The following is an 18798-nucleotide window of genomic DNA, read 5'->3' as shown; positions in this document are numbered from 1 at the left end:
AGGGTAGTAAGAAGGGCTTGTTATGAAACTGGGGTTTATGTTAGGTGACTTGAGGGGGGGTCAAGGAAGTGGGGACAATTCTCTCCTTATTTTGACACTTTTTTTTTTAAGATTTTGTTCATTTATTTGACAGAGAGAGAGAGAACAAGTAGGCAGAGAGGCAGGCAGAGGGAGAGGGAGAAGCAGGCTCCCCGCTGAGCGGGGAGCCCAATGCAGGGCTTGATCCCAGGACCCTGGGATCATGACCTGAGCCGAAGGCAGCAGCTTAACCGGCTGAGCCACCGAGGCGCCCCTATTTGGACACTTTTTACCCAGGAGTCAGGGGAACCAGGTGGGGCCAACGCTGTGATTAGTGGGAAGAAGATGTCCCACTCATATTAGCCAGGGGACAGATGGGGAGGTTTGGCCCTTTTTGTGGTTTGGATCATGACTTTGTTTTGGTCTGTGGTCAGATCAACCAGAGGGTTCTTGTTTTTGTCTTGCTCCATGCTGGCCAGCCCAGTTTTTTCTGACAATCTGTGGGATTATATTCAACAGGAGAACACCATGGCTTAACTGTGGACACTAGGCCAATTCCCAGCTGACCAAGGTCGCAGTCGGCTTTCTTCTTTCTCACTTTACCCTCATCACCCAGCCTTTGCACGTGCTATTCCCTCTGCCCAGAATACCTTTCTCTTCCTTTCTTCACCCAACTCTGCTTAAGCGTCACCCCCTCTGAGAAGGCCTCTTTCATCACCCAGTCTGCTAGCTTCCATAACCCACTCCCAACATGGGGAATAGCTCCTGACTATGGTTAGATCATGATTTTTTTGTGTGACTTCCTGACTGTGAGCTCCAGAAGACCAGGGACCATGTCTGTCTTACTTGTCACTGTATTCCTAGCACAAGCTCGAAGTAGACACTCAATACTTAATTGAGAATGTGAGCATCTAAGAGATATAGAATGTCACAATGATAGAAGCCAAGAATCCCCAGGCCTGGGAGCCACACCCTGTAGCAAGGGCGCCTGGTTGGTGGCAAAAGTCACCTTCCAGAAGATTTAGCTTGTTCTGAAATGATTCACTTGACCTACACCTCTGAGTTATGTCAATATGAAGTAAGAGGCTTCCTGCTCCCAGGAAAGTGTGACAAGCCAGTCTCTTTTTAAAATGTTTATTATTTTGGGGATGCCTGGGTGGCTCAGTCATTGGGCATCTGACTTCGGCTCAGGTCATGGTCCCAGGGTCCTGGGATCAAGCTCCGCACTGGGCTCTCTGCTCCGTGGGAAGCCTGCTTCTCCCTCTCCCATTTCCCCTGCTTGTGTTCCTTCTCTTGCCGTGTCTCTCTCTGTCAAATAAATAAATAAAATCTTTAAAAATAAAATAAATAAAGTATTTATTATTTTTTTTAAACCTGGCTCTTTACCAGTGGAAGGTTCAATAGGTGTTGGCTTTGCCACCTCCAAACATCCCACACCCTAATAATGAACATTATCAAGCTGACCTTTGAACAACATGGGTTTTTAACTGCATGGGCCCACTTATACAAGGATTTTTTTTCAATAAATGCAGTACAGTTCTGGGGTACCTGGCTGGCTCAGTTGGTAGAGCATGCAATTGTTTTTTTTTTCTTATTTTGTCAGAGGGAGAGCGAGAGAGCACAAAGCAGGGGGAGCTGCAGGCAGAGTGGGAGAAGCAGACTCCCCGCTGAGCAGGGAGTCCAATGCGGGATTCGATCCCAGCACCCTGGGATCATGACCCTAGCCGAAGGCAGACACTTAACAACTGAGCCACCCAGGCGTCCCTAGAGCATGCAATTCTTGATCTCAGGATCATGAGTTCCAACCCCACATTGGGGGTAGAGATTACTTAGTAAATAAATAAATGATTTTTTAAAAAATACAGTACAGTACTATTTTCTCTACCTTCCCCACCTCTACTAGTATTTTCTCTACCTTATCATTTTCTTTTCTTTTTTTAAAAGTGTTTTTTAAAAATTTTATTTATTTGTTTGTCAGAGAGAGAGAGCACAAGCAGGGGGAGTGGCAGGGAGATGGAGAAGCAGGCTCCCTGCTGACCAAGGAGCCCGATGCAGGACTCAATCCCAGGACCCTGGGATCATGACCTGAGCTGAAGGCAGATGCTTAACTGACTGAGCCACACAGGCATCCCTCTACCTTATGATTTTTTAAAAAATTTTAAAAAGAAAAAAAATTTTTTTTAAGATTTTATTTATTTGAGAAAGAGAGATGGAGAGAGAGAGTGAGTGGGGGGCAGAGAGAAAGGGGGGAAGCAGGCTCTTCACTGAGCAGGGAGCCCGTGACGCGGGGCTTGATCCCAGGACGCTGGGATCATGACCTGAGCTGAAGGCAGATGCTTAACGACTGAGCCACCCAGGCACCCCTAATTTTCTTAATAATGTTTTCTTTTCTCTAGCTTACTTTATTGTAAGAATACATTATGTAATACATATAACATGCAAAATATATGTCAATCAATTGATTGTTATTGGTAATGCTTCAGGTCAATAATAGATTATTAGTAATTAAGTTTCTGGGGATTCAGAAGTTATAGGCAAATTTTTGACTGCATGGAGGTCGGTGCTCCTAAACCCTGTGTTGTTCAAGGGTCAGTTGTACCTGTTTTATGCTTAGCCTCTTCTTCTTGGTGAAATATTTTTTAAGATTTTATTTATTTATTTGAGAGAGAGTGAGAGATAGAAACAGAGAGAGCATGAGCAGGGGGAGCGGCAGAGGGAGAAGCAGGCTTCCCCCTGAGCAGGCAGCCAGGCTCGATCCCAGGACCCTAGGATCATGACTCGAGCCGAAGGCAGATGCTTAATGGACTGAGCCACCCAGGTGCCCCTTTTTCTTGGTGATAAACACCATTCCAGCTACATGGGTTCCATCCTCCAGACATCACAGACAGGGGAGAGGCAGAAAATAAACAGGGCAATAAATGAGTAAAACAAGTTGCTACTATGACAGAAATACAAAAAGAAAAAAGTCTGGGGTTGGAGCACCAACTAATTGCGGAAGTCAGGGAGGTCTTTCTCAGGAAGGGGTATTTGGGTCAAGGCCTGAAGGAAGTGAAAGGGCTGGTTATTGGAAAAGCTGGGGGCAGAGGGAACAGCACTGGCAAACCCCCTGAAACAGGATCACGCCTGGCAATTAGGAGAAAGGAGGCTGGTGTGGCTAGAGCTGAGGAGAATGGGGAACAGGAGAGGGATGAGATGGGGAGCTATAAGGAGTCTTGCAGGACAGTGGGAACCCACCAGGCTTTAGAGCAGAGAGGTCCCAGCAGTGTCACTGGGGTTGCCTTTCGGAGACTGTGGTCTCCGAAACTCCGAAACCTTCTTCTTTCCCCACAGCCTGGTCCATTGTAACCACCCTCAGACCCCTAGTACTACCATTTTTACAGATGAGGACACTATGCCTCAGTAAATGAAGAAACTCTAAAGTGTAGGTGCCTCGGACAATTTGGCCCCCCAAACCTAATTGTTGAATGAAACAAGCAAGGTGTGTTTGGAGGGAGTGGATGAGAGTGGAGCAATTCAGGAGGGACTGGCTAGGAATCTGAGCTGCTTGCGGTTGCATTTTGGCTAAATTCAGTGCCCGGTCTCTCTAAGCCCATTTCCCCACCTGAACGGGGTGGAATGTGTTAATTTCTCTGCCCCTTTCTCCTGCCCCCTCCCTCCCCAGCTTCGCAGGAGGGAAGCAGGGAGTGTGGACAAAGCGCTAAGCGACAGTAGAGGTTTGCGAAGATTCCCCTGGGCTTGGCCGGTCTAGGCACCGCGCGTGGACCGCGGGCTCTGGCGCGCCCTGGTGGCCGGGCAACTCCTGCCGGATGCCGCCAGACCACGTGGGACGTGGAGGCGGCCATATTTCATCCGGGCAATGGCCATCTTGGTAAAGGCAACATTCTAGATTGTAGTTTTTACCCTCCCCTCGTAGTTTGCCAATATCTGGAGTGAGAGAAAGCGGTGGAGCCTTACAAAATATCCTCTTCTCGAAGAGGAAAAGAAACGGCCGGTAACCTGGGCTTGGGCTGGAGGCCAGGGCAGCAGTTCCCTTACCAAGAGGGCGACAGCGCCGGACGTAATCAGCACGCGCCTCCGGGAGCTCCGCGCGCAGGCCCCGCGGTGGCGTCACGGATTCGCGACCGGGCCAGCGCGGGGGGAAGGAGGTAGGAGCGGCCGCGGCGCGGGCGGAGCCGGGGTGCGGGGAGGGGGGGAGGGGCGGGGGGCGCGGCGGGGCGGCTTGGCCTGAGAGCAGCCCCCGCCGCCCTGCGGAGGGCTGGAGGCGGGGCGCTTAGAGACAGGGGCACTTTCGTCGCCCAGTCCAGAGGGCTCTCGCGGGGGCTGTGCCCATTTCCCAGAGCGGGCGACTGAGTCCCGGAGGAATTGCGTCCTGTTCGAGGCCAGCCAGCTCCGATCCTGCCTCTGAGCACCTTCCGGGCTTGGGGGTAACAGAGCTGGGTACGGGCTTGGGGGTAACAGAGCTGGGTATCTTGCAGTGGGGTCAGGGCTGGGGAGAGGGACTACGGGCAGGGAGAGCTCAGAAAGGGTAGCGGGAGGGATTCTGGGAAGAGACTGTGTTGAACTTCCATCTTCTATTCTCTCTTGTACTTTTACATCCAGTCAACCACGTGGGTCTTGATTCCCTCCTAAATGCACACCCCTGCCCGTCCAGCGCCACTCCCCGGATCCCTGCCAGAGCTCCCTACTTATCTCACCGCTCCAGTTCACCTCCTCACCAACCCCAGGGCTCTTACCCGCAGATCTGCGCCTCCGGGTTCTAACGCCCTCCGCATCTTCTCATCACCGTGGAATACGGATCCCCGCTTCCCAGCCTGCCTCCCTCACACTCCTGGGGCCTCGGAGCTCCTCACACTTTTAGGCCTTTTCTTAGATATCTCCTTCAGGAAGCCCTTTGACACCCCTTAGCCCCCAGGCTGGGTCAGAAAACCCCTCTAGGCTTCCCCAGCGCCCTGCAAGTCCCCATCATAGTTCTCGTGGCAAATTGTCGCCCTTATTGTCTGTCTCCCAGCCAGCCTGGCAGTCAGATCGGTGCTGCCTCTTTTCCCCAGCGTCCCACACATATTAGGTGCTCAGTGCATGTTTACTGAGTGACAAAAGTGTGTGTGTGAATAAGTATTTACCACGCAGAGAAGAAAAGCTGTCTGTGTTAGTCAGCTCGGGCTGCCATTTAAAAAATACCACAGACTGGGTGGCTTAAACAACAGAAATGTACTTGCTCACGGCTAGGAAGTCTAAGATCAAAGTGCCAGCCAGTTTGGTTCCTGGTGCAGGCACTCTTCCTGACTTGCGGAGAGAGCAAGCTTTGGTGTCTTTTGCTCTTACAGGGACACCAGCCCCATTCCATTAGGGCCCCACCCTTATGACTTCACTTAATCTCTATCACCTCCTCACTGGCCCTGTCTCCAAAGACAGTCACACTGAGCTTTAGGGTTTCAGCATGTTAATATTGAGAGAACATCAACATTCCGTCCCGGCCTGAAGAGAGGATCAAAATTGTCCTGTCCGGTTTTGGGATGGAGTTGGGGGTCTTGAGCAGCGTGACCTGGGAGGAGAGGATGCTGGGGCAGAGTCCCTGTGAGTGGGCAGGATTTTTGCAGGAGGAGGGAGTGGCGGAGGGTGCATCAGGTGAGGGCGCAGCAAGAGCAAAGCCTCAGAGGCTGGAGAGGGAAGTGAGTGGGAAGAACAGTGAGAAGCTGAGCTTGGACACAACCCAGAGTGAAGTAAATATTGAGGGAACTCTGGAAATAGACGCTTGTTCATTCATTTGCTCAGAACATTTATTGAGCCCTTACTGTACGGGGCACTGGGGACACAGCAGTGACCATGGTATTCCTTGCCCTCACAGAGCTCCCAGCCTGCCAAGAAAGACGGACATTTGTCAAATAATCATATAAATGAACATAAAAGAGCAACCCAAACAAAGTGCCTCAGAGAGAATTTTGTGGTCTGAGAGAGGGCGTCTCAGGGGAGGCTTCCTGGAGGCAGAAACTCCTGAGCTAGGCCCTGAAATTTAAATAAGAGTTAACTGGGTAAAAAGAGGAGTGAAGAGCAGCCAGCCAGGTGGAGGGCACAGCAAGTGCAAAGGCCCTGAGGCAAGAACCTGCTTGGGATGTTGAAAAATGGCGGGGAGGCTGGTGTGGCTGCCACCCACAAGGGAGTGGAAGATGGGAGAGTAGGGTGGGGAGTTTCCTAATCTGTAACTTGGACAGTGAGTCCCAGTTCTTGGCACTCCCCTGGGGAATCCAGGGTGGGGGCGTTCTGTTGAGTACATTGTAGACACTCAGTAATGAATGCTTGATTTAGGGGCCAAGGAGCAGCTGGGGGAAGTGCAGGATCAGGCTAGCATACCCCCTGTGGCAGCTCACGCATCCTGTGCGAGGAGGAACTGGAACCAACTCTCTGTCTCAGCTCAGGGGGAGCACTTTGTCTGTGATTGCAGTCAGTATTCAACCCTGAGTCTTCTGGGCCACTGATCTCCCCAACTTTGCCCTGCTCTGCCCCATGGGGCTCTCTCCTCAGTCTCAGCCTGGGCCAAGGGGCCACCCCTTGATGTTAAGGGGGGGGCCTCAGTGGTCTCAGAATCCTGATCTGCACTGATGTTCCCCCAGGGGCCAGCTGGGACCCTCGGGTGGGGCAGTGGTTAGGAGCACAGAGTTGGGATTGAGGGTCTGCCGCAGGGTCGTTGCATATCCTCTGCCATCTGCCCAGAAGTCCCATTCTTTCATCCTCAGGGCTGCCTCTCACCCATCCTTCAGATCTCAGCTCTGCTGCCACACACCAGCATTGGGAGAATTCACTCAGACGCTGTGTATAAAGCACTGAGCCCAGTGTGCACAACCACTGCAAATGGAAGCTGATATTAGAGTTTCCAGCGGGGCTGTGAGGTGGGAGCCCCTGCCCCACAAGCCACACAGTTAGGAGGCTGGAATGGGGTGGCCTGGTGGTCCTGAGTCAGAGTGACCCCCGTATTCTCTCCCCTTCATTTTTGGATGCTGGGCCTATTTCCCCAAGGGGACTGAGCTGGAGATGTTCAGGGGGGACAAACTACCCAGGAGTGGGGGACATCAGCCCATTTCCCAGATGAGGAAAACTGAGGCCCAGAGAGCTGAAGGCATGTGCCTGGGCCGCACAGCCTTCCCTTCCTCACCTGGAAGGCAGGCTTTGGAGGTGAGACCCTAGGCTTAGCGCTGTGCGGTCTGGCCAGGTACCTTGACTTCCCCACCTCAGAGAGGGAACAAGGGCAGTCCCCACATTTAGAGCTTTGGAGGCATTCTGTGGAGTTGGTCCACATGAAGGTGTTAGTGGAGGGAGGGTGGTGTCTGCCATTTGTGTGCATCGCTTTCCCAGCACCCAGCATGGGACTCGCTCGGACCAGGGGCCTGCTGGACCGCAGCTGTCCAGCTGTGCGAGCCTGGGCTGGGTCATTGGGAGCAGCTCACGGCAGCTGCTTACCCAGGGTGAGGAGGACTTGGCCTCAGGGCTCTGGGCCCTGGGGACTGAGGCCTCATAAGTGGCAGCATTGAAGGGGCCACACACAGACTGGCCCCCAGGGGGCCACAGAGGCATGACTGTAAGAGCCAAAAAGTGGAAACAACCCAGATGTCCTTCAGTGGTGGATAGATAAACAAAATGTGGTCAATTTGTACAGCGGAATATTACTCAGCCATAAAAGGAATGAAGCCCTGCCATGCTAAAAAACACAGATGAACCGCGAAAACATCACACTGAGTGAAAGAAGCCAGACATAAAAGGCCACAGAGTGTATCATATTCCATGTATATGAAACGTCCAGAAGAGGCAAATCCATAGAGACAGAAAGCAGATGAGTGGTTGTCAGGGGCTGCGGGGGGGAGGGTGTGTGACTGCTAGTGGGCGTGGGGTTTCCTTTTGGGGGGATGGGAATGTATTCTGGAACTAGATAGAGGTGACGGTTGCACAACATTGTGAATGTTCTAAATGCCACCAAACTGTGCACTTTAAAAGGGTTCATTTTTTGTTGTGTGCATTTCACGTCAATAAATTTTTTTCAAAAAGGAGATCACAGAGTCTCAAGCCCTCGTTTTACAAACAAGGCCTTTGAGGCTCCAAGGGGATCCTGACTGCAAGTGTGAGTCTGGGGGTACCAAGGGTGGCTGCGCCCCCCCCCACCCCCGCTTACTGGTCCCTGCCCTCCCGCAGCCTGCTGAGGGATGCCCAAGAAGTTCCAGGGTGAGAACACCAAGTCGGCAGCGGCCCGGGCACGGAGGGCTGAGGCCAAGGCAGCAGCTGATGCCAGGAAGCAGAAGGAGCTGGAGGATGCCTACTGGAAGGATGAGGACAAACACGTCATGAGGAAGGAACAGCGCAAGGTGGGTGGCTCCCAGGCTCCTGTATCTGTGGCTAAGGTGGGCAGTCAACACGCAAACCCCCTGGGGCTTTGGCTTGAAGGGTGAGGAGGCACGGGACATGGAGCAAGGGCAAGGGGGGAGGTGGAGGCAGAGGCTCGTGCAATGGCCCTGGGGTGGCCAGGACTTGGCATGTTCAGGGAATGGCAAGGCAGCCACTTCCCTGTGTGGGCTTATTTCTCTCCTTCATGTAATGTCAGGGTTGGGCTAGACTGGCACTTCTCACCGTGGGGTGATTCTGCACTCAGCAGGCACTTGGCACATCTGGAGACATTTTGGATTGTCATAACTAGTGGGTGGAAAGTGCTGCTGGCATCGTGGTGGGTGGGGGCCAGGCATGCTGCTCAACACACTTCAGGGCACAGGATGGCCCATAGTAACGAATGAGCCAGCCCCAGACACCAGCAGTGCCAAGGCTGAGGAATGCTGTAATCGGTCCCCCGTATCCACCCTGCTGGCCACAGGGCTCGCCGGCTCTTCCAAGTGTGTATAAAAACACAGAAGAGTGCGTCTGTCCCCTGATAGGCCCCATTGTCACGCACACAGTAGGTACGAATTGGTGTCTGTGGAGTGGGTCAGGGCTGGTACTGACTGGTACTGCTGGGTCCAGTAGGTGGCACCAGAGACCCATTTATAGCTGTCGCTCCTGGTCCCCTGGCCTGGTCAGAGGTTCTTGCCCAGACTAACAGTGGGAGAAAGTAGCAGGGGTGACATGCCATCCCTGCTTGCCCAATTCCTGGCATGCCTGGGCACTTTTGTGAGTTTTTCCCATCGTCTTCCTGTGCGGGACTGGATCCTACCTTGTTTTTGGTTGGACATTGGTCACCGGTTCCCTCCCCACATCCTGTGCTGCATTGGGTCCACGGAGGTCTTTCAGTTTTCTTTTTGACTATCAGTATTTTGACAATATAGGAAAGTTGAAAACCCAAAAGAAAAAACAATGTCTGCCAAAGAGCCATTATGCAGAGAGAAAAGCCAGAGAGGTCGGACCCTCTGCTCAGCAGGGAGTCTCTTTCTCCCTCTGCCCCTCCCCCTGCTCATGCATGTGTGCCCTCTTTCTCTTTGTTAAATAAATAAAAAATACAATTTATATAAAATAAATAAAATTTATTTATTTGACAGAGAGAGAGCACAAGCAGGGGGAGCGGGAGAAGCAGGCTCCCCACTGAGCAGGAGCCTGATGCAGGTCTCAATCCCAGGACCCCAGGATCCTGATCCAAGCCAAAGGCAGACATTTAACCAACTGAGTCACCCAGGCACCCCTAAAATAAAATCTTTAAAGCCTCTAACTCTTGATCTCAGCTCAGGTCTTGATCTCAGGGCTGTGAGTTCAAGCCCCGCGTTGAGCTCCATGCCCAGCATGGAGCCTACTTAAAAAAAAACAAAACAAAACAAAAAAGAGGAAAAAAATCTTAAAGAAAAAAGCAAATCCATGCTCACTCCAAAACGCTAAAAAATAACACACCTCTTCTCCCCACATGACACCAAAGACCTTTCTCACCCAGTGGCCTACCCCAAAGCCCATGTCTTGAGCTAGAGGCTCACAGCCATATTTCTCCTGGTCTCCAGGCATCAGCCACGGATGGGGCTGTACTTCATCTCCCCACCTGGACGTCAGCATTTCATTTCCACTTGTTCCATATTAAGCAACTTGGCGATGAGCACCTGTCTGGGTTCCATGTCAGTTATATATGAGACTCATTTCTTATGGCTCTGGAATATTCTGCAAAGTGGACTTACCGTCTCCCATCGCCAGAAACTGCCAATTGCTAATTGCTCTTTTTTAAAAACTGCAAGTGACTTTTTCAAAAAATTTTGCTGAATGTCAAGAGTATAAATGCTCATGTTCCCTCCTCAGTCCCATGTCCCTAGAGACTAATGGCCACAAGCTGCATGTCTTTCCTGAGTTACTGGAACCTTTTGGAATTCATGCATTCATTCAGCATCCTTTTACTAAGCACCTACTGGGCACCGGGCCTGGGGCCAGAAGGCAGCTGTTCAAAACCCAGGCCAGGGACTGCCTCCAGGACAAACCACATAGTCAGAAGAGAGAAACAGGGACTTGTGGAACACAGGAAAAAGCCATGGGGTGGAGGAGCCTGATAGGGAGCCAGGAACTCTGGAGGCGCCAGAGTTAGCCAGGGAAGGAGGCTGCATTGGTATACCAGGAGGACAGAGCAGCCAGTGCCAAGGCCAAGGCAGGGCTGAATGAACATGGGCTGTATGAGAACCATGTGGGGTAAGGGGGCCTTGGGAAGACATTACGTCTGATTGATGATTAAACTGAGGATCAAAGCACAATGGCCCTGCCTGAGGTGCCTGAACACAGGTGTGGGAGCCCTTCACCTTTAACCTCTCCCCCGCTTTCCTGCTGGGCAGGCAGGGTAGAGGTCAGAGGCCCAGGGGGTATCCTCAGGCACATGGAGTCGTCTTCTGGAACACTTAGTCCCACTATAGGAGTGTCACAGAGGGCATTGAAGGAGCGGGGACCATCCCCAAGGCATGGGAGTCAGATGGCAGAGTTGCAGGCAGAGGGTAGGCAAGTGGGGGTGCATGGGCTGCAGGGCCCTGTGGGGGTGTGGGTGGGAGATGGCAGAATGTTCCAAGCCTATGGCTGCCCTGCATTATAAATGAACCAGAACATGGCTCTGCCCCTTAGGTACTCCAGGGGGCAGCAACCCAGGGCAAGTCCTGTAGGCCAGATGGCATCAGGGTCTCCTTGGGGAGCAAAGGTGGGACCAGTCCCTTGTGACACTTGGCTGGGGACACTGCCCCTAAGGGCAGAACCCCTGCTCCAGCCAGCAAATGTGTTCAGACCCTCCCTGGCTCCTGTTGACTTTGGAATCCAATACAAACCCCTCCCCACCTCTCCTCCTTCCACATTTTCCCCTCCCTACTCCAGCCACACCAGCCTCTAGGAGGTTCCTACATCATGGCCTTTGCACCTGCATTCCCACCACTAAGGACTTTCCTGTCCTCCAGTTCTCGTCCAGGCTGGCTTCTCCTCCGGCCCAGGTGTCACTTTTCCTTTGAGAACCACCGACCCACCTGCCATGGCCAGGGTTCCCTGTTGTTCCCATAGTCATATAGGCTGGGAACCCTTAGGTAATCCCATGGTGCCCCAGCTGTGTCCCCTGTGCCTAGCACAGGGTCTAGCACGCAGCAGGGCCTTGGTCCACCCGTGCCAGTGGTGGGGTCCACTCCTGATCACCCCCTCCCCCCAGGAGGAGAAGGAGAAGCGGCGCCTGGAGCAGCTGGAGCGCAAGAAGGAGACCCAGCGTCTGCTGGAGGAGGAGGACTCCAAGCTCAAGGGCGGCAAGGCCCCCCGCGTGGCTGTGCCCAACAAGGTCACCCGGGCCCAGATTGAGGAGACGCTCCGCCGAGACCACCAGCACAAAGAAGCCCCGGACACAGGTGGGGCTGCGGCCCACTCTTGAGCTGCCTTTTTACCCAGTAAAGGACAGGCTGACCCTGGCTGAGTCTAGAGCCCCTTCTTCAGCCCCAGAGAAGCTGCCTGGGCTGTGTGGTGAAGCATGGGTGGTGAAGAAGTGGCCTGGCAGACCTGGCTTTGAGCACGGAGAGCATGGGCACACACACACGTGTATTTACTTGCTCTGCACCTGACCTGGGCCTGTGCCCCATGGGGTCCTCAGGGCATTAATGAGGCGCCTTGAGGCTGAGACAGTAGCCATGAGTGGGGCACCTCCTGTGTGCCCGGTTGCAGGAAAGTCAGGAGGGCAGCGTGGCCTGGGCAGGGGGCTGGGAGGGCAAGAGGGCTCCCCCATCCTTCTTTGCCTGCCTGCCTCCTCTCTCTCTCTTCCCCCATTGGGTCTCTGTCATCTCTCTGGAACTCTGCATCCCTGCTTATCTCTCTCTGTCTCTGTGTATGTCTCTGTCACCTGGCTGCCTCTCACCCCCAGCCGAGAAAGCCAAGAGCCACTTGGAGGTGCCGCTGGAGGAGAATGTGAACCGCCGCGTGCTGGAGGAGGGCAGCGTGGAAGCGCGCACCATTGAGGATGCCATCGCGGTGCTCAGGTGACGGGCGGGGCTCGAGCACGGGGGCGGGGCTATGCGTCTGGGGGCGGGGTCGCCCCATAGACCCGCCCCCTAACGCCACCGTCCTCCCCTAGCGTGGCAGACGAGGCTGCGGACCGGCACCCAGAGCGCCGCATGCGGGCGGCCTTCACTGCCTTTGAGGAGGCGCAGCTGCCGCGGCTCAAGCAAGAAAACCCCAATATGCGGCTGTCGCAGCTGAAGCAGCTGCTCAAGAAGGAGTGGCTGCGGTCGCCAGACAACCCCATGAACCAGCGGGCCGTGCCCTTCAATGCCCCCAAGTGAGCCCAGAACTGGGGGAGCCGCCCCACAGGCGGTCAGGGTCGTGACGTCACACGCCCTCCTGCTGGGTCAGCTACGTGGGTTACAGAGAGGTCCGGGGCTGAGGCAAGTGCCCTGGGGGCTACGTGGCATCGTAGGCCATGCCTCCCGCTGTAGAGTCCCTGCTTTGAGTGACGCCCACCACCCCCTTCGTGCGCCCGTGGAGCCCTGGGGCTGATGCCCAATAAAGGCAGTCGGTGAAGCAGAGTTTGCACTTGAAGTCTCTGTGGGTGGTGGGGAGAGGAAGGCTGGAATGCCGGGGAATGCAGGGGGTCACATTCAGAGAAGATCAGGGCCCCCCAACTGCCCTCGTGTCGCAGCAAGCCAACTGAGACGTGTGCCTGGCTCTTATGGCATCCCCACCTGGCTGGGCCACTTGTCCGTGAAGGGACCTGTACCACCACTTCCACTTGCTGGCCTGCTGCAAGAGGACTGCTCAGAGAGGTTGAGGCACTGGCTCCAGGTCACAGAGCACTTCAGGGCAGAACCAGAGGCAAGCTAGAGGTGATGTAGTTAGCATCCTGAGATTCTGGTTCAGAGTCAGCAGCCAGGTCACATACTGTGCTTGGGGGTCAGGAAATGCTGGCTGCTCTGGTGTTATTCCAACATGGGAGGCATCCTGGGCAGGCTTCCCGGTGGAGGATTTTTCAGAGCGGGCCTGAGTGGGAGATGAGTCAGATTCCATCGCATAGGCAGGCAAGGGCTTGGAGGCTGGAGCACGAAGGTGGATCTGGGTAGGAATAAGTGTTCCATCAGAGGCCGCATGTTTGGGAGGGCTGGGTAAGATCTGCACCTGGTTCTGGCTTCCTAGAGCTTAGTTGGCCTTGGAGAGTTGGCAGAAAGGGGGGGCAGCAGCCAGATGGGCCCACATGTGTTAGGCAGGGTCTAAGTGTTTACCAGGTCACTGCTATGGCTCCCACCCAAGCAATACCCTCCCTGCACCCACAAGGCTGCCCTTGTGGTCTCTGGTCCCCATTCCCAACTGTGTGGTGTCAGAGCTGGGCCAGAGGGGGCCGTGACAGTTTCATGGAGGGAGGGCCTTGAAGAATGCATAGGAATTCGCTACACAGACAGGGACAGAAAAGGCTGAAGGAATCACCTATGCAAAGGCCTGGAGGTTATATCTCTCCTGTTCAAGGGAGGGGTGCCATTAATAATTGGGTTCAGCTAAAATGCAGAATGGAAGGTGCCTGAAACGACAGTAGCTGGCATAAAACTAACCAACATATACAGAGCACTGGTTTAGTTTGGAGATCCTAGAGCCAACTCTAAGACATCAGCCAGAAGGCATGCGAAGAATCTAGGAAATACCCCAGAAAACCCTGTGGGGGTTAGGGAAGTGAGGCAGAAGGCCACCAAGAAACATGGGGGGAGGGGGGAGTTGAGGGGGAAGATGACCACTGAACGGGGACTAGACCAGCTGTGAGAACCATCCTCTGGATGCTGGGCCCTGGCCTAGCCCATGGTAATGTTTCACTGAACCCTTGGGACAGTCCCATGAGATATTTATCCCCTTTACAGACGGTAAAACTAAGTCACCTGCCTGTGTCACATACCCAAGAAAGCTGCCAGGGTTGCGGGGGAGCAAGCAGGGGCAGCAGTGGGATCTGGAATGGGGGTTGAAGGTGTCAGCTAAATAAGGGGTGGAAGAGCCCAGATGTCTCCCCACAAATAGAGGCTTCTGCCTTCTACCTCTGGGGTCTTAGGCCAGGGCCTTAATGGGTCTAAGCCTCAGTTTCCTCCTATTTTTAATGGGATAAAACAGTATCTAACCCCAGGCTATCTGGGGAATCAACGAGACGGTGCCTGGAAAAGGCATATCCTGAAGAAAGGCTTGGCAAAGGAGCCTCCTGCATGGCCACGTTGAGGTCTTTGTGGTTAGGAATTAGGGAGCGCTGGCGACTAACGGTGATTAACCAGAGGGAAAATGTCAGCTGGGCGTGCAGGGCCTCCGTGCAGGCGAGGCTGAGGAACGGGAATTCACCCCAGAGCGATGGGGAGCAATATAAGAAGGGTATCGGAGCTGCATGTGGCAAGCTCTCCTGGGGACCTGCAGAGGGAGGGCCAGGGGACCAGAGAGGAGGTAAAACTCAGGACAGGAGCTGAGAGGACCGCCTTCTGACTGAACGATGGTAATAACCTTTGTTCCCTTTCCACGGAAAAGCCCCTTCTTTCTCCGGCCCCGCCCCCGCGGAATCCCAGGCCCGCGCTTGCGCGCGGGCAGCAGGGAATCCCCGGCTCCGCTGCAGTGCGCGGGAGGGGGCGTGAGACGGGAGTTCCGTGTTCTCCCAGTCCTCCCCGCGCGCGTTGCCGGGACGACCGAGCGGGGCCGTGGGGACGCCGGGCGCACACTGCGCCTGCGCGGGGGTGCTCGCTTCACGCGCTAGGGCTTTCCCGTCGAGCGCTAGGCGGGGAGGGAAAGCCTCGCCCGGTGCGCATGCGTCGATCCCTGCCCGACCCCCGCCCTGTGGGCAAGGGAATCCTCACGCGCCGCAGTGCGCACTGGGGGCGGGGTGGGGAAACCGGCTCAAACCAGAGTGGGGTTTGCTGAGGAGGTGGCGGAGGAGGGAGAGAGAGCGGGGTCTTCCGGAGGTTCCCGCTCCGGCCTTCGCCGTCGCCTTGGCAACGGGGTGCGCGGGCCGCAGCGAGGGGGACGGCAGCCTCAGGGAAGCCGGGCGGTTCTGCGCCTGCGTGGAGCTCGGCGCCGGTGGCCGGGGTTCCCCCTCGTGCGCCCCCAGGACCGGCGGTGGGGAGGAGGGCGGTTCTCAGAGGAGAGGAGAGGGTGGGTGTCCCGGGAGGAGGTTATCGCGGAGAGAGGGGCTTTGGAGGAGGGGAGGATGGTGAAGGGACGTGGAGGAGGGGTGGGTACCAGAGAAGGTGGGGGAAAGGCGAAGGGCTGGGGAAGATGGGGAAAGGGGTGCATGAGGAGGAGGAGTCGGGGGATGGGATAATGAGGGAGTGTGTGGAAGGAGGGGGACAACAAAGGAAGGGGGGGAAACTTGAACAGTTAAGGGACGTGGACAACGTGTGGGGGACAAAGAAAAGCTAAGGAAGAGAACACGTGGGACGGGAGGGGGGATGGGAGGGGAGAGGACGGACACCCATAGGGCCCCTCCTCCTCTTCCCCCCAGCAAACCCCAGTTTTGCTTGGCCAGAAGATCTGGGCCTAGGGTTTCCAGATTTAGAAAAGAAAACTACAGGTTGCCCAGCTAAACCTGACTTCAGATAAACAACGAGTAATTTTTATTTTTATAAGTATGTCCCATTCCGTGCCCTGTATTTTATTTGGCAGACCTAATCTTGATTTGGCACCCCCTTACTACCCCACCCCCCGCCTGTGCTCTGAGGCTTTCTGAAACCTCTCCGATGATGCCTTTGTCTCTTCCGTCCCTGGTTCCCCATATCCCTGCATGCTGGGTCCCCCCCCACTTCCCATGCTATCTCCCACCTTTCTGGTCTTGAACACCAGCCTGAGGTCAAGTCCTGGCCTGGCAGTGAAATGTGCAAAGAAAAGGCACTCAACCCATCTTCAAGGGCTTTCTCTCTCCCTCAACCCCCACAAGCCCTCCAAACCCTTGGCTCTGGGCCTGGCCCTGCTGAGGCCACATGTTCTTGCTCATCCAGCCATCACCTTTTCCCAGAACCCCCAGGTCTTTGTACTCTCAGGACCCCAGGAATCCCCACCCCCTCTGAACTCACCCTCAATCTCTGGGCATATAAATTTATAGTAGGTGCTCAAACATTTCAGGGTAAATTTATGGAGGCAAGTATTGGGGGGCCAGTGTTTGATTTCTCAACACAGCTGCGTTTTCTGTCCCATGGGGGCACATACCCTCTCTGAGCTTTTGTACCCTCCAACAAAGCGATTTTCCTTTCATCCTCCCCTTTGGTTTCAAAAAAAAAAAAGTATAAGAAAACATGATGGAAAAGCTAATAACAAAGGAAAGGTCACTCCCCTCCCCATGCCCAGGGCTGCCCCCAGTGCCTCCCCCTCCCTGCAGTTCTCGTCTTTGTTCTTCATACCTATTTGCCATCTGAACAGACATACCTCCGTACTGGCTTCTGCTCAACAGGCCTGGAACTCGGTCCCTGTGGGCCCTTTTTCTCTCGGTATGTTATTCTGGAAACGGGCTACGCCATCCCTGGGGGTCGGGGGAGGCAACATTTAGATGCCTGTGTTTTTAGTTTCACTGGAAGGTGACACCCCTGCAGAAGCAGGTGCTGGATCTTTTGTGCCATGTCCTAGGGGTGCTTTCCAGGGTGGTTGGGGGCAGTGGTGCCATCTGTTTGGAGCTGGGTAGCTCCTGGGGTGGTGCTGGGTCAGAGTTGGCCCCTCCTCTCATCAGCCAGGCCTAAGTTGCTGGGGGTGGGGGGCATATTCAGGCAGAAGGTGAATAAGTAACAGAACACACCAGGAATTGAAAATCGTAAACTAGAGGGATGTGCCCAGAGCAGGAGGTGACCTCAGACCAGGCTCTGAAAGACAATAGGGGGTGAGGGAAGGGGATCCTGGCAGAAGGAAAAGCGGATGTAAAGGCCCTGAGGCTGGACAGAATAAGACAGAGGCTGAGTGTGGCCCAGTGTGGGGGGTGGTCTAGGGAAACAGCCCTGGTGCTGGGACAAAAGGGAATGGGAGCCAGACCACTCAGGACTTGGAGGGGGAGAATCAGGTCCTTCTCTAGGTTCAAGGAGGAGGGTGCTGGTTATGTGGACAGGGACATGATCAGTCACATAGCTGAGGACGGAATTCTGTAGCTGCATCATGGAGAAGGGACTGGGGAGACAGTGGACAAGAGCAGCAGCAGGGCTGGCTGGGGCGTTCTGGGGGCGCTGCAGGGCAGTTGTCAGGGTTCAAGGGAGGGGGACTCCCCCTCCCTCCATGAAGCTGCCCTGTAACTGCTAGCTCTTTACTCTCCCTCCCTGTGTCCGACCAAGGTAGGGACCTCAACTCCCCCCCCCCCCCCACCCACACAGGTGGAGAGTCATCCCCGCAGAGGTACTGGGTGAGACCCCTCTTAGGTCCAGTACCTGCGGTTCCCCTAGCCCTCCCTCTCTCTGCCTCCACAATGCATACCCTAGAGGTCCCCTGCCCCTTTGTTCTCTTTCCCTCCACGCACGGTCACGGTCACGCTGGCGGCTCCTTCTGAGAGCATCTCACACAATGGGAAGGAGGGGGATGCGCTCCCAATAGCCCCCCACCCCATTCCCTGCCGTTCGCATCCTCCAGCCCCGCCCGCGCGGCGGAATCCCGGCCTCGGGGACCCCACCCTTGGAATGCATTACCTTTCCGGAGACGCTCCGGGCGGGGGGGTGGGGGGGAATGGAGAGGGAGGGCTATTTTTAGAATGAATGGAAGAAAAGAGGGGGAAAAAACAACAACAACAACAAAAAGGATGGAGGCTCGTGGAAGCCTCCTTGCTCCCAGAGGAAACCCCCTCAACCCAGGCCAAGGCAGAAGGTGGGTGGGGGTTCCGAGACTGGGCGGGTGGGGCTGCGGGAGGCAGGGGGCGACGAGGGAGAGCTCGGTGGTCTGGGAGGGCACCACTCCTCCTGGGGGGGAGCTGGAGGAGGGCAGCAAAATGCAGCCGGCAACCCCAAAGACTTCTGAGAGCTGGAGGGACCCCAGAAGTGGATGCTGTCCAGTCGCAAGAAAGAAATCGGCTCAGAGAGGGGCCGGAGCAGGGCCAAGGTCGCAGGAGGGGCTGAGCCCTGAGCAGTGCCCCCTCCGCCATCACCCAGTGACCCAAACCCCGTGAGCCGCATTCTTATAATTTGGCAGTGACCTTCACAATCTCGCTGCCCAGGCCCCTGCTGTTCACGTTCAGCGGGGTCCCTGAATCGTGCGGGGAGAGGGGGGACGTCACAGCCCAACAATGATATTAGAGAAGTTTTCTGTGGTTTGTTTTGTGGCCACCCGGGGTACCCCTCCCTCACTGGGACCTTCTAGCCCCAGCAACGTCACCAGCTCCCTGAAGCCTCCGGGTTCCCCCTGGACCTCCCAGGCCCCACAGCCCGCGCAAGG

General features: G+C 55.1%; 1 protein-coding gene across 2 annotated transcripts; it reads left to right on the top strand.

The window, feature by feature from the left end:
* Positions 1–3945: 3945 nt before the first annotated feature.
* On the top strand, positions 3946–12983 carry CCDC124 (coiled-coil domain containing 124). 2 transcript variants are annotated; one of them, XM_034997147.1, is made up of 5 exons: positions 3946–4163; positions 8197–8366; positions 11627–11816; positions 12323–12437; positions 12533–12983. In XM_034997147.1, exons 2-5 carry the CDS (start codon positions 8208–8210, stop codon positions 12738–12740), a joined length of 672 nt encoding a protein of 223 aa, XP_034853038.1. In that variant the 5' UTR covers positions 3946–4163; positions 8197–8207; the 3' UTR covers positions 12741–12983. The 2 variants fall into 2 exon arrangements, with proteins under 2 accessions (XP_034853038.1, XP_034853039.1); XM_034997148.1 differs by lacking the exon at positions 3946–4163 and adding an exon at positions 4316–4455.
* The last annotated feature ends 5815 nt before the right edge of the window (positions 12984–18798 follow it).

This window comes from Mirounga leonina, unplaced genomic scaffold, assembly GCF_011800145.1.
Source record: "Mirounga leonina isolate KUSES-001 unplaced genomic scaffold, KU_Mleo_1.0 Mir_94, whole genome shotgun sequence".
Taxonomy (NCBI): domain Eukaryota; kingdom Metazoa; phylum Chordata; class Mammalia; order Carnivora; family Phocidae; genus Mirounga; species Mirounga leonina.
The sequence above is the reverse complement of the archived record's forward strand: the minus strand, read 5'-3'. Positions and strand labels throughout refer to the sequence as shown.